This window comes from Ornithodoros turicata, chromosome 1, assembly GCF_037126465.1.
Source record: "Ornithodoros turicata isolate Travis chromosome 1, ASM3712646v1, whole genome shotgun sequence".
In the NCBI taxonomy this organism is placed as follows: Eukaryota; Metazoa; Arthropoda; class Arachnida; order Ixodida; family Argasidae; genus Ornithodoros; species Ornithodoros turicata.
This window is the reverse complement of record NC_088201.1, coordinates 139,818,322-139,832,801: the sequence shown is the minus strand read 5'-3', so window position 1 is coordinate 139,832,801 and position 14,480 is coordinate 139,818,322. Positions and strand designations below refer to the sequence as shown.

The window sequence follows — 14,480 nt, the reverse complement described above, 5'->3', positions numbered from 1 at the left end:
TCTACCTCTTCCACCGCATACACCGGTGCCACATCTCGAAATGGCAAGTCCGCGTCTGCGTTCGTCATCCCATCCGAAGGCGTAGTTGAAGGACGTCGCCTTTCGCATCAAACCTCATCATCAGCTGCGGAACTCTATGTCATACTTCTCTTTCTGCAGCACATCGTTCACTTTACACCACGGAATCGGGTGATATTCACTGACCCAACATCTGCGCAGCAAGCAATTGAAAATTCTGGCATCCGAGGCTCCTCCGCACCGTTGGTTATGGATGTGTTAATGGCTTACAAACTTATCTACGAAGCAGGGCATAGGCTCGTTCTCCAATGGGTTTCAGCCCATTGCGGTGTCGAAGGCAATGGAACAGGCTGACAGCGCCGCCGAAGCAGCTCTCTCGTCTCGGAGACGGACGCATATTGCACTGGTGAGAGGAGATCGTCGGTCCACTTGAGACAAGTTGCCTCTCCCCACTGCAGCCACTGCGGTGCTGTTGAAGATCTATAGTACATTATCCTCTATTGCCCACACTACCAACCTTCCCGAACCGTACCCTCCGGATCCCTCAAGGAGCTACACTCCCGCCCCCTGTCTCTCACAAAATTGCTTGGTCCCTGGCCACATCCAGCACACCAACGCTCTGCCCTCAAGGCTCTCTTCACCTTTCTGGACACCACAGGACTTCGATCCTTATTGTGAAGGGGCTCATTATTTCATTCCCAGCATCACCACCAGAAATGGGGTAGAGTATCGCCCCCGGCGATGAAACTCCCCAGTGATCATCCTGTAATAAAGTCGTTGTTGTTTTGTATCATTGGCCCAACTGCTTTCTGGCCGGTCCCAGTCTCAACTGGTTCCAGTTGGCCCAACTGATTTCTAACCGTCCCCAGTTGAGATTGGGATTGGTTGCAAACATCATTGTTGATCTGTAACCAGTTGAAGTGATTCCATTTGAACTGGTCCCTGTTCGATGGCGCAGTTCAACTGGTATTAGTTCAAAAGATTTTTGCCTGGGCTTGCTCAGGGCTGCGAAGCTGCAGCTAGAAGCCTATTGCGGCGGAAAACTCACGTGACTTCCGGCACTGGACCAATGACTGAGGACTAGCCGCCTTTTTTGTATTATTTCGAATGACGTGGCGCGCGTTTCTCTCGCACTACTTTCATCCTTTCTGCTCTCCTTCCCGTGTTTGTTGTTGTTTCTTGTTTATCTCTCCTTCCAGTGAAAATAAATAGATCCCCCTACTTCTTGTTTCTCTCTTCTGTTGTTTTTGGTTCGCGTTTTCTAGGATGCAGTGGGAGTTGCAGAAAAACGACGGAGCCTCTGTTGTTCATCTGATATCATATATTTTATTGTGTGGTACAGGTATATGCAAGCGACACGTACACAGCATGTTTGCAGTAACAAAAAGTAGATGACATTTGCTCCGGAATTTGCATGAAGAAGCCTGACGACGGTGAAATGCCTCGGGCAAGGACTGTAAGGCTGCTACGGGGGGATGGAGTTCAAATGGTGCAAGGTTAAAAGGAGGATCAGATACACAGATATGCATGGTAAAGTTGCATGGTGAAATTTCCAATGTAAACACAAAGACAAAAGCTCGTATTCAATGCGAGAAAAAAGAACCATTGTGGTACTGTTGTGAGGAGCTCGCAGCTATGGGTTGTGACGAATGACCTAAGTACAAAAATATATGTTATTGCGCTACCTAACAATGATATATCCAGGCCGAATACCCAGACACACTTGTCTTTGGTGCTACGTACAGGACACTTACTAAGTTAACAACGTCGGATAAAGCATGTCTACTGAAATCACCAAGAATCACAGACTTGCCGTAGTGTCATGCCTTTAGACTGTAGGGCACGAGCGGTTATTTAATCATAACTTGAAAATGATATTGTTTTACGCAAATAAATACAATCTACAATCGTAAGTACAAAGCTGCGCGGTGGGTCACAACGTAGGCCGGGATTCACAGTGACGGTTGAGCTAGTTATCTAGAAAACACGAAATGAATGCGGTGTTGTAAGGCAGTAAGCAATAACAAATGACTTACGTCTCGACTGTCGTTGACCGGGTATCGGAAGAACAAGGCGTTCGGTCTCTCGAATCGTTTCTTCACCAAGCAGCAGACCAGGAGCGTTGCGCAGGCATTTTTCCCTGTCGTCGATGGCTTTTCGAAGACACTGACATGGTCCGGCCAGCGTTTAACGAAAAAAACAACAACAACAAAGAATGGAATTCGCAGACCAACACAACCACAACACAGAACATGGACCTTCCAAGAGGGACACCGGCGATTCCGTGTACGCCGGTTCCAGCCGGCACTGCCGACGCGCTGTCACCTGTTTGAGCGCCCCTGAACAAATTTCGAAACGACCAATCATCGCTCAGGAAGCAACGTCATCCTCATGAGGACCAACCAGTACGGACTAGCCACCTGATGTCATCGTGACGTTAAATTTATGACGTTTTCTGACGTCCGGTGACGTGAAACGCATGAAGCGCCTCACTTTACCCTTCAAAGGAACACGCGAGTTTCGGGGCAAGCTGGCTTGCTCACAGCTGCGTTTTTCATTCAATACTGTAACGAAATTCTCAATTGCCTGTCGGTGGCGTTGGCTTCAATTCTTCTGCTTTCCTTTAATATCTCATGTTGTTCAGGGAAAATATTCACATTTTCTCTCATTACCCGTTGCCCACCGATATTCGTTGCTCACAAAACTGCCCGCAGTTCTGAAGAAGCTGATATATGAAAACAGTTATCGTCCTGGATATACAAGCAGGTGTCGTGTGTCAATCAGAAGAAAATTGTTTCTCGAAAGGACAGAGAGCATGTGTGAATCTCACGCAGTTCCCAAACGATCTTTGACATTAAAACGGATAACGAATACGCAGATGTAGGTTTAATCTAATAGATGACCTCGTTCCCTGAAATTTACAGGCAAAGTCGATATAAATACTACAACGAGATTGATATTCGTAAATAACTCGAGGTCACGAGACGACTATCACGTTAATGATATGTGTATTAAATTTCACGTGTAGAATGACTTCGTATGTAGAGTTGTGAGGTAACAGCTGACATTAGAAAGTAAAGCGAATACACAGCAGCAGGTTGAATGTGATACATGTTCTTGTAGAGAGGCATTTAGATGTGAAGACAAGGTAAATATCATAACATGATATAATGGGTGTTCTTCTAACCGTTACAGATATTTTTAAAAAAGCTGTGAGAGCAGCACAGATGCCATTCTTGAGGGCAGGCTGTGCGGCCATGCGGAGATCCTGTGGGGAAGAGCTTGTACCTACCGGATGACTAATTGCCTAATATGCCTAATATTGCGTTTTTTATACTTTAAAACGCGAGTCAGTAGGATTAAAGGCGACCATTACCTGAATCCACCCTCTATTCGCTAGTCCTGCGAGGAGCACGTACTTTGATATGTAAATCGCGAAACTTTGGTACGCAAATGCAAATCCGAAGTAAAGATCTCTCAATTTATGGTACCATGGTAACGCCTAGCCTCCGCCGATCCGTTATGAATGAGTACTCCCGAAATCAAGGTCGGCCAGTCCTCTACTTCCAGCACAAGGCACAGCTACTACTAAACATATCCCCCCCCTCTTATAGCATCCTGTAGCTGTGAAAGCTATAACATTACCTCTAAGTTAACGAAAACCACGAATGATGTATTAGAGGTCCTGCTGGATGAAATAACATCGCAAAGTTTAGACTGCTGTGGCAACCCGGATGATTGGAGGACAGCAAGCTTGTGCCAATAAATAAAGCCAGTAGGAAACAGACTACAGGTAACTACAGGCCCATTCTATTAACCCAATTTCGTTAACCCCAGACTCCTGTGAGCCCTGTCCCTTATAAACTGCATATACATGTTTGTACGAAATTCTAGCCGGGCTATGACTTGCAGACTAAAGAAGTGTTTGCTGGCAGAGTAGCGAACATGGCATGAACGTGAATGCTATGAGTATGTATGCTCTCATGCGAAGGTAGGTAACATGCTCCTGCTTCACTCTTGTTCACTCTTCCCAACAATTTGTGTCAATTTCCCCTGCTCTAGCTCATTCTTTTCTAGCACACAGTATGTATTTCGGCGCTGTTCTGCGAAACACAGCTTGCGCGTTTTACGCATGGTTTATATGTACCGTCACACGTGGACGCCATGTTCATTGACTTCCGTACACACTTTGAGAATGCTCCCCACGAATTTCTTCATAAATTCTCAGGCCTAGAAATTGGTGACACACCAGAACTCAGTTTCTCTTTCCTAGCAATTCTTGTTCGTCCAACGTACGTTAGGGTTTTTTTCGGAGATTTTTTTCACACAGTGTAGCTCAAGCCTACTCGCCTACACTGAAAAAAAAATTATGTAAAATAACAAAGAAAAAATAGAGAGATTCCCAGTAAATGGGTACAGACTCTTGTGTATAACCATTTCACAGAGCATACTCTGTTTAAGAACTGCAGCGAGCACGATCGACGTTTGTCAGCCGTATTGCAATCAGTCCAGCGACAATGCGATCGAATCAAATGATATTTTTTCTCCCGCTTCGATACCAGCGAGAGATCCGAGGGACCATCGTCTGTTGACCGTGCTCTCACAAACGTAGGCTCACGAACTGCGGTTGCTGCGGTTCCGAAAGTTGGCGGTTGGCGCTCTGCTGCGTAGCTGCACCTTTGTATCTTCGTCTCGGCTTCAGGTGAGCAGCTTTCTTGTTGAAATTAGGTTGAATCCCATTGTCATGATCAGTAGCACGTGCATAGTGCTAGCTTTTTGAAACCGGAAGAGAAGTTCCACTAAGAGTGTACGGAGACAAGTATAGTGTTTGTCGTGTCCTACAAACGGAAACTGTTTAGGCCTAACTTCACCAATGCCCTTCATTTATACTCGCCGCGTAGTGAAGTCATGTGGTTGATCATAAAACGACACGATGATATGCTCAAACTGACGGCGTCAGGGTGCATATCAATTCTTGACGCGAGTATGCTTGAATGTGTACATTCCCAGACAACACAATGACATCCCACGGACGTCAAAGGGTATCCTGTATGGGACATTGGGGACGTCCTGGGGAGCTATTTGTGACGTCTCTTGGACGTCATATGACGTCCCTATGGCACATCCCGGGTTGTCCGCGAGAAATCCTGGCGATGCCGCTTTATTACATATGTCGGACGTGTTTGGTACCAATGTATATGGTTCTTTATTGTTGTACCCACTCAAGAAAATTATGAAATATCACCATGCATTGATGTGCCCCTGTTATATTTATTCGTTTCACCATACACTGAACAGTATTACAAAAAATATGAAACACATACATTCACCAAACTTTTTTTTTACATTGAATTCGCAATATAACATATTCGTGTAACTTACAACAGTAATAGAAAGGATATGCGCAAGTCCGTAAACTTAGACTTTAACATCCTTGACTAGAAGGGTGCTAGAAATTTTCGAGACACACGTCCACATAGAAATATATGAAAATATCACACAACCGCAATGTATCACAGTGAAAACTGAGCAACTGAATGTGATATATGTCAGTATAGTGCACAGAGAACAATCAGCTATGCGCTGCTAAAACAGAACGAAATTACACAGTTTTCTAAAAGACATCATCAAATAGAACACTCCAAAAAATAATACAAGCAGTCACTTTGCAGATGAGAAATTGTTTGCTGAATGAACAGTCCCGTGAGGCATAAAAGTGGTAAAAACGTATCATGAAACATCCATATGACAGCACCCCTGACAAGAAAACTCTTAAAAATGCTCTAAATGTCCTTGAATTACAGTAACGAAGAACATAGTATATGCACACTGTCTTTCACTTAAGTACCATGCCTGAATAGTTCAGAAACAGCTCACACCACCGATGAACTTCCCCTTCGGCGGGGAGCTTTGACACATTGGCTATAAACTGACGTTAGAGATCGCATTTGCACACTATGTACATTAAATAAAATCCCTAATTTTGAATTTTACCTCTGGCATTTTTGGTACCCTGTGGACCTTCCGCAGTGACATGTCCCAGTGAAAAACTTGTGTCGACCCTTGGTGACTTACAGTAACTAATTTGTTTGTGTTCACAATTACCTTGCACAGTCTACCAATACGTTATTCTGCTAAAACATCCGAGTACTGTTGTGTTCGAAGGAATGTATGCTTGCGACGTTTCAATATCAACCAGACTTGCGAATGACACTTGCGGCTGTGTTATAGGGTGACCGAGGCCTTGTGCCTTGTTCTTTGTGACGTTGGTAAGATCAGGTCACACATTGTCCCCTGTCGCGACTGCAAGTGCTGTGTCAGAGCACCACATGGAGCTGTTCCTTACCCTCCACCACCACAGCACTGTGACTATGATGAGAAATCACAATATGTGGGCTATATGCGAGGGGTACTTGTGTTGGTAGAGAAACCCAACAAGAAAAGCAGCAACAGAGCCTGTCTGCTGGGGCATACCGTGCTATAAAAGTAACACACAAGGCACAATGGCATACACATTCTAAACTAGAGAATGCAATGAGGATTGACAGCCCAAACACAATATAGTTGAGGCTTACGATGACCCCCCTTTGCTCGTCTTTTCTGCCTGCCTGTCCTTCCTTTCTTTTGCATGACGTAGCCATGATTTCACTGCATCTTCAATATCCTTGAACGTTGTGTTCTGCTTGTCCTTTGGCAGTGAAGATCTGATGGACTCTACAGATTTGTAAAAGTAATAAGTAGTAGTAAGCAATAGTCCAGTCAGCTGAATTGTGTGTACCTCCTAAATACTCCAAGTCTGCTTTTCTAAACTCATTGTGTACATTGTACAACCTGTACAAGTGTCACATGAACATGTACACACAGGCATGTTTTGTGCGCCTGTATACACAAAAAGACAGGTAGTGCTGACAACAAGTTACGCAAATACAAGTTGGCTAATTATCAGAGATGCACAATAAATATTTTAATGAAGCCCTTCAGCAGAAACTCCAGACAGCTAGAATTTGACAGAATTCTTGTTCAAGGCATCTCCTATTAAAAAATTGAGAAGCTTTGTAGATGGAGTCAGTGGTTTTCCAAATCACTTCCTTGTACGGAAAACACAGCTGAACTTCGCATACTGAATGTGGGGAAGCAGAATAACTATGAGGTAAAAGAAACAATAGGAATATAGAAGATGGCTTCTCCAGCTGTGCTCTCTTATGGCAGTTTGTTCTATCAAAAGGAGAATCAAGATTACCTAAGGGTCAAATGTTACATGTCATGCACTTTCCATCATGTCTAAATTATCTGTTTGCAAGAACACCCAATTAAATATTTTCTCTGTTATAACTAGCATGATTTTATGCCACTGTTAGCAAAGTAGCAAACCCTCTCAAGTTAGGCTATACTTACCACAAAGTAGGTCTGCGAATGCAAGGTCTTTGAACGATCTTTTCCCCCTTGCGCCAAACCAGCTGAATTCTGTGGCAAGGTCATTCGTGATAACACGAGACAGGATTCGTGCCACGTGGTCTGCAGTGCCACGGCCTCCAAACATTGCCAGGAATGTACGCTGTATGGTGAGGAGTAAAGCAGAAAAGTCTATTTAGTGTCAGTGTACATGTGTCAATGCATACCAGAGGTTAGTTCTATCACAAATTGAACAAGCATTTGATGTCTCGAATGAACGGAGGAAAATATATGTTCAACACATTGGTGAGCTAGGAGAGACAAACACTTTCAGAATATCCTGTGCTGCGCACCGTGCGAGATCGGGCAAAGGGAAAGGACTGCCTCTCAGAAGATGTCGTTGTGTGGGGGTTTGGGCGTCCTCTGCAAGGCTCTTTCGTGTCACAATTTAGAGATTTTTTTGTTCTGGCTTTAGACTACCTATGGCGCAAGACGCTCCTGCATAGACAGTGTTGTGTCTGTTTTTGTTTATCTGGGAAAACATTTTAGAAGTTGACTCAAAGCACCACAAAGCACCATATTCAGTGCAACTTTCCAGGCAATTTACAAAACTGATAAGATTTATTATTCATAGGGCTGGTGAATGATATGTAATTTGTTGCTCTATTGTATCACGAACGGAAGTGATACCTCTTTAGGTACCTCCGAAAAATGAAGACTTTCAGGAGCCATTGTTTACAAAAGCCTACCAAAAAATTGCCTCGAAAATTTCATATATCGTAGAGAGGCCTTAGTCTACACAGAAGAAAAATTAAAATTCGGACTTGATGGGTAGGTGCACTGTGAATATTCTTGTCGGCTCAATATGAAGAGCACAGTTAAACAGTGGTACAGCTCCCGACAAAAGTTTACGAAACACCGGAGCGGTGTATATAGCCATCGGAGCGATACCATTGCTGCAAACAGGAGTAGATAGACTTAAAAACAGGTGACAGGGTACTCCATGCACCTCTCAGTAAGTGTGTCCACTCCCGTTGTCTGCTATGATCTCGTTCCGATCAAGAGATACGTCGCTCTGGTGTTCCGTAAATTTTTATCAGCATCTGTACTCTGTATACATGTAGCAAAATCGATTTTTTTTTTCACGCAGTGTTTCAGCCCTTGTTTTCACGACTTTCCAGGTGAATGTCGGCACAGTTCCTCCTAAAGTCAGCCAAGGATGCATGCTACCCCCCCCCCCACACACACATACACACACACACTCATTCCTGCTATACTTTCTCCATTTGAATATAGTCCAGAGGCCGGGAGTAGACATGTGTATCAAAATCAGCGCACCGGCAAGCAACACAGTAAACAACATAAGACCCGAAACGTCAAGCCTTGTGTTGGTTACTGTATTGCTTACGGTGCACTGAATTGAACACCTCTCCTTCTGTCTACATCTGTATGCCACTGACAGCCACAGTCGCTTCGCAGTGCTAAGACGGAATAAAAAGCATGACTTCGCCTGAAAACTAACTGCTATCAGTTGAAGCCATTCTGAGTGTTTGCATTCATAACAGTGTTATAATCAGATGAATAAAAAAAAATGACACAGCACTGACAATGCAGGATCCTCCTGCACCATAGCTGGTCTAAAGCCAGAGTAAGATATCACTATACTGTGACAAGAAATAGCCTTGCAGGTGACGCTCAAACCCGCATGCAGCGACATCTTTTCAGAGGCAGTTTTTTCCTCTTCTCCTGTTTTCTGAACCATGCAGAGAGTTCAGAAAGACATTATTTCTCCTGACTTACCAATGGCTTCAATATATTTTCCCCCATTCATTTGAGCCATTAAATGAACAGGCTTGTTCGATTTCAGATAGAATTAGCCCAGAAAACATCCACAAGAATTAGAGGTCTCACTGATCACTGTCATTAGAGCTTGCGCTGTATGCTGATGACATCATTTGAAGCGATTCAGAGCCTTTAAAATACACCTGACTACACATTTTAGTGGAGAGATGTGGGCTTTACACTTCTAGAGTGTGTTGGGGAACAGAACACGGGCATCACGTAAACAGCTCTTAAATGCATACGAAACACAACAATTATGCAAGTTGGCATTCGGCTGCAAAAAGCACCCTGCGTTGTTAGGACCCAAAGCAAAAGAATGATTTGTTAACGAAAGAGCAGCATCCTTCATGCTACTGCCAACCTGTGAACTGCTACTCTCTGCTGGTGACCCTAAATCACACTGACTGGGACACATATGAAGCTCACTTAAAGGAGCATCTGATTTGAATGCAGTCACTTGTGCAATTAAGCAATGAATAACTGCAGTGGTATAATAGCTTTCTTTTCATTGGGAGAGCATGTTGCGATTGTGAAGTTCAAGCCGAACCTCCATATTTACCAGCCACTCGCTGAAGTGAGAGTGCTTCAGCTCTCTCTGCTTGGGTTATCGACCCTATTACTTCACCTCGAAGCCTGAATGAGAAAGAGGGCGACAATAACATCGACATCCCCCATCTGGCTTTCCACAATAGCAGCATTGGAAGCAGGCAATGCAGATGACGGTTATCATATGTTTTTCCTGCCTGCATTTTGTGAGAGCGCAGATGATAGGACAAACAGAACGAAACGACAAAAAAGAAATACCTATCATGGTAATCCAGGTTGGGGTGGCTGCGTTCCAGGTAATGTTGCTACGCTAACGACTAGCCAGGGCGAAGATGTCGACATCACTGTCACTCTTTTCTTCCGATTACTTTCTATGTGGAGCAACCTCTGGAGTTGCATTCATTGCAGCATGCAATTTCAGCATATAAATGCTGGACCTCAATCTGGTATTTACGATATGCTCATAATCTGTGGTTAAGGCTAAGTGCTGGTACATAAATTAGCCGATTAACTGCAGAACTGATTTTAGCAACCGCCAAGTCCTGTGACTTTTTGTAAAAATGAAAACCGTGCTAATGCAAACCATATTTCTTTCTGGAAATGTAACACAGTTGCAGAAAAGGAATTATGTATATCATGCAGTACTTTCTGTAAGTTGAGGAGTACACCGCAGGTGCATGTTTTTTGTAAGAAGTCGATAGACTTGTATTGCTAGCATGGTCTACACATTTTGTGTGCCCCTGTGTTACAAAGTGAAGAACTAAAAAGATAGGAGATTACTTAATTGCCTGGACACAGCAGGGAGAAAAATGTGGGTGGGGGAACACCGGACTTCAAATGCACTTTAAGTTTCACCTGCGTACAGCGCTCTTTCTATTAAAAATGGGGCACATTTCAATACAGACACCCCATAGGAAGCCACTGTTAAAGAGCAATGAAACTATTGCATGTAATGTCAACATTTCATATATATTGACAAAGATTAATTCGAAAAGTTTTTTTCTGTGACTGGCCAAAGGCATGGCAGATGTACCACATTAGGCACCTGGATAGGAAGAGACAGTGCAATAGGCACCTGCAAAGCTCAAAATATTTACAGGTTGCAAGCATTCCTGTCAAATGAATACACAAGAAAAGGTAGATGGGTAGAAATCCAGCGAACCGGTAGGGATGTAGGAAGAGAAGGCTTGACGTGAGGCAACGTTTGCATTAAGTTCAAGTTGCTCTGTAGAGTACAACACTACCATTGTTATTTTGCTGCTTATTTTCCGGCACTTGCAATATATTGCTTTAGTTGGTTTACGGTACATTCGGAGGGAACAATTGCTCATGTATTTGTGACTTCGATGCCTACTAGAAATGAGGTGTGCCACAATGTACAAATGCCATACAAAGAGCCCTTGGTCATGCAAAATCACACATCACTAACCACTTCGGTCTGCTTCTGTTTGTTATTTCGCAGCTGGTTGTCGAACTCCACAAAGTCGTCCAGGTTATTTATAGGCTCCTCAAAAAGCTTCTCGTGCTCGTCCACATCTTTGTGGATGCTCAACTTTGATAGACTGTGACTTAGTTGGCTTGAAATATCTTGAACCTCATATCTGATGGAATGTAGCAATGTCAGCACCCTTTTCTGGAAAGCTGAAAAGCAGTTCATGGTTGCATGGGTATAGGTTAGGCACATGAATATGGCAGCCATCGGCAAAGCGAGGCAGTGACAGGCCTTGAACCGGCAGTCAGGATATACAGGCTCAAGTCCTGTCGCTGTCTAGTTTTACATAACTTCAATATTTGTATATTCATGGTTCTGAGGTATGTGAATCTTGCTTGTTCTATCCTTTCACGTGTTAGAGTCTCAGAAGAACATGTTTCCATGACGTTTACGAGATGTCGCTGCCTGGTTTTGTGCTGTCCATGCAAGACTGTTCGTGAGCGAGAAAGAATGCAGCAGAGACAGGGAAGTGCGTGCATGCCTCATTGAAGCCCCGTGGTAAGGGAAGACGGATTTGAGGGTGGACGGTGTTCAGTACAAGCCTCATACACTCAGCAACTTTTATTGGGGTAGTGTATTCAAGCAAAGCAATACAAAACTGGCAAAGGAAAACAATACTTTTAGTCTGCTAATTTTCGAGTCCGATCAGCAAAATTAGCCTAATTATAGCATGTGACAATGAATACAAACTGCCACAATAAGTGGAAAAGCTTTCAAATGCTTTTAACTTGCAAACAAGACTTTGATTTTGCCTATTTGTAAACAACACAGTATCCTATATTACTTGCCGCTTACCTGCATTCTCAGCGCTTCCTGGCAGCGCATTTGACCCACTTTTAGTATCTTGGCTATACGCAGTGCTTTCTGATGAAAATGATAAGTGCTCCTTTACTCATGGCAACCACAAATTTTGTGTCTAAATGTCGCATTCCACTCACCCTTCACAGCAGGCGAAATTCGGTGGTTGTGCATATATCCCGCTTCATAGTCATCAGATGCCATTACACAAGACCCTGAAATAGAAACAATGCAAAGCCACTTGTGTACTACCATGCATTTAGCTACCTGACCCTTCCTCACACTCAAAGCAATTTCATCGTCTCAACTGCATCATATTGTAAATGTGACAAAATAAATAAAAAATACCCCGGGCTGACGTTGCTAAAGACGACTGGCTGCTTGATAAGGAAGGTGCAGCAGGTGACCTCTGACTGCTATGGCACATCATAGCCTCCTCAGGTTCATCAGCTGGTGATCGTCAGTTAACATGAGCAGCAGGCACAAGATTGCGTGCAAAGAAGAATAGCGATTGAGAAAAATATATACATGTGGCTTAGAGTAGAAGAACTGAACGAACCCTTGCCTTGTGCACATTTCACAGAGTATCAAAAGATCCTGCAACACCACACATTGTGTAAAGCATAACTCACCAATATCCTCGTCGTCGCTGTATGGCGGGCAGAATGCTCTCTGGTGAGTTTGTGGTAGATCTTTGCTACTTCGTGACGAGCCTGGCTTCTTGTGTGACGAGATTGGCTTCTTGTGTGATGAGACTGTAATGGTGTTGTTGTAGGGAATGCGCTTATTGCATCTAGTACAGCGCAGACTCAACGAAACCTATGCACAGTAAAGCAACAGAAATAGTAGTTGAACAAAATTTGTCGAAGTGCTCCTTTAACCTGCCTGCTTGATTGTCGTATAAAAGTGTATGTGGAAGTGCAGCAAGAGGAGGAAGTGTTCCCACCTCATCGTTCGCGTTTTTTTCCCCCAGTTTGATCTTGCTGGTGCTGATGACTGTCTTATTGCAAAGAAAATAAAACGTCGGTCTTGTCACAAGAAAGGAAAACAAATGAAGGTGTGGACACTTTCTCCTCTTGCCGCACTTCTGATTGCACTTTTTTTTAGAGAAAAAAGCAGGGCTAGAGCAGCATGTTCACTATTTTTTTTTTCGACTAGTTCTTTTGCTATACTGCACACAGTTCCTGATGGGTTTGCAGTTATCAGTGGAGGACTTCATATTTCAAATTTTGCTTGACAAAAATAAATTTCCCTCAACTAGAAATTGGCCAAAGCCTTCCCAAATGGTGACAAAAATTTCCAGAAGATAATTGACGAAAGTCCCACAATCGTCAGGCGAGTACATTGACAGTCAGATTTTTTTATCACATTCGATGAAACACCCTGTATCTTACGTTTCACACAAGGTGGTGGTGTGGGTGGCTTGGGAAGCAGACTGATGTCGTCTTCATCTGAGCTACTGAAGCTCCGAACAATGCGCCGTCGTTTCCCACGTCCAAGCTCTTGATCAGTGGATAGGTCTGATGTGACCTCTGCAACGGCAAGCTTTTGCCGTGCTTGCTCATAGGTACCTGTATAAGATGCACACTAAGTAGTGACTCACACATGCATTAGAGGGAACTGTTTAATTATACTCACTGAAAAGACCCAATGGCCGACACCTCTGTCTGAACCAATTCTCTGCTGGCATCGTTCCTTCTTCGATGAGTGCCCGCAGCTTATTGCCATTTTTCTCAGGAGGCCACATGCACACACCCCCGTTCAGCCAATTTACATGAACAATCGCAACACAGTCCTCTTCGTCTGGGAATTTTACGACTGCGAACAGTTTATCATCTGCAAAGTGTGGAGAAGGCAAAAAATAATTATTGTGATGACACATCCTACACAGCATGGTGAAGTGGTATGATGGCATGGGCAGTCCCGAAAGGGAGCTTCACGCATTTGCGCTCCACGTTAGACAATGGCCATGACTGCAGTGGGGACATATCTGACACTCTATATATCCCAAGTATCGCAGATTTGCATGGGTACGTGTAGAGGTCATGCTTTTGCAGGAATTTCCTGCCTACTATGTATGGCTGCTGTGCTGGGTGTGCAAGAATGATGTTCTGGATTTCTACTGCGCTTCCATCACTTAGCATGCAGACGCAGTCTCTTCCATTTGCTTGCAACATAAACTTTCCTGGAACTTGAACTTTTTTATACTGCGAACCCTGACAATTGTCAATCACTGGCCCATTGCGGCGTTTTTGGGAAAATGCTATCTGGTTGCTCTGCGGACACTCTGGTTCCATTACGCTTCTCCTTTCGGTGATCCTGTTGACGAGTTGTTCCAATGCCCTCTCAGGTTTCCTTTTCATGTTTTTCAAAGTTTGCATATGGTTTTCAA

General features: G+C 43.8%; 1 protein-coding gene and 1 long non-coding RNA gene across 2 annotated transcripts; both read right to left on the bottom strand.

Moving 5' to 3' along the window:
- Positions 1-6,565: 6,565 nt before the first annotated feature.
- LOC135385946 (uncharacterized) lies at positions 6,566-12,292 on the bottom strand. The gene is made up of 5 exons (XM_064615599.1): positions 12,229-12,292; positions 12,086-12,154; positions 11,228-11,439; positions 7,414-7,573; positions 6,566-6,732 (listed from the first exon to the last, which is right to left on the bottom strand). Exons 1-5 carry the CDS (start codon positions 12,290-12,292, stop codon positions 6,590-6,592), a joined length of 648 nt encoding a protein of 215 aa, XP_064471669.1. The 3' UTR covers positions 6,566-6,589.
- A 229-nt stretch (positions 12,293-12,521) lies between these two features.
- LOC135369936 (uncharacterized) lies at positions 12,522-13,607 on the bottom strand. Its single transcript, XR_010415160.1, has 3 exons — positions 13,483-13,607; positions 12,721-12,843; positions 12,522-12,538 (listed from the first exon to the last, which is right to left on the bottom strand). It is a non-coding gene; the product is annotated as an uncharacterized LOC135369936 (long non-coding RNA).
- Between the last annotated feature and the right edge of the window lie 873 nt (positions 13,608-14,480).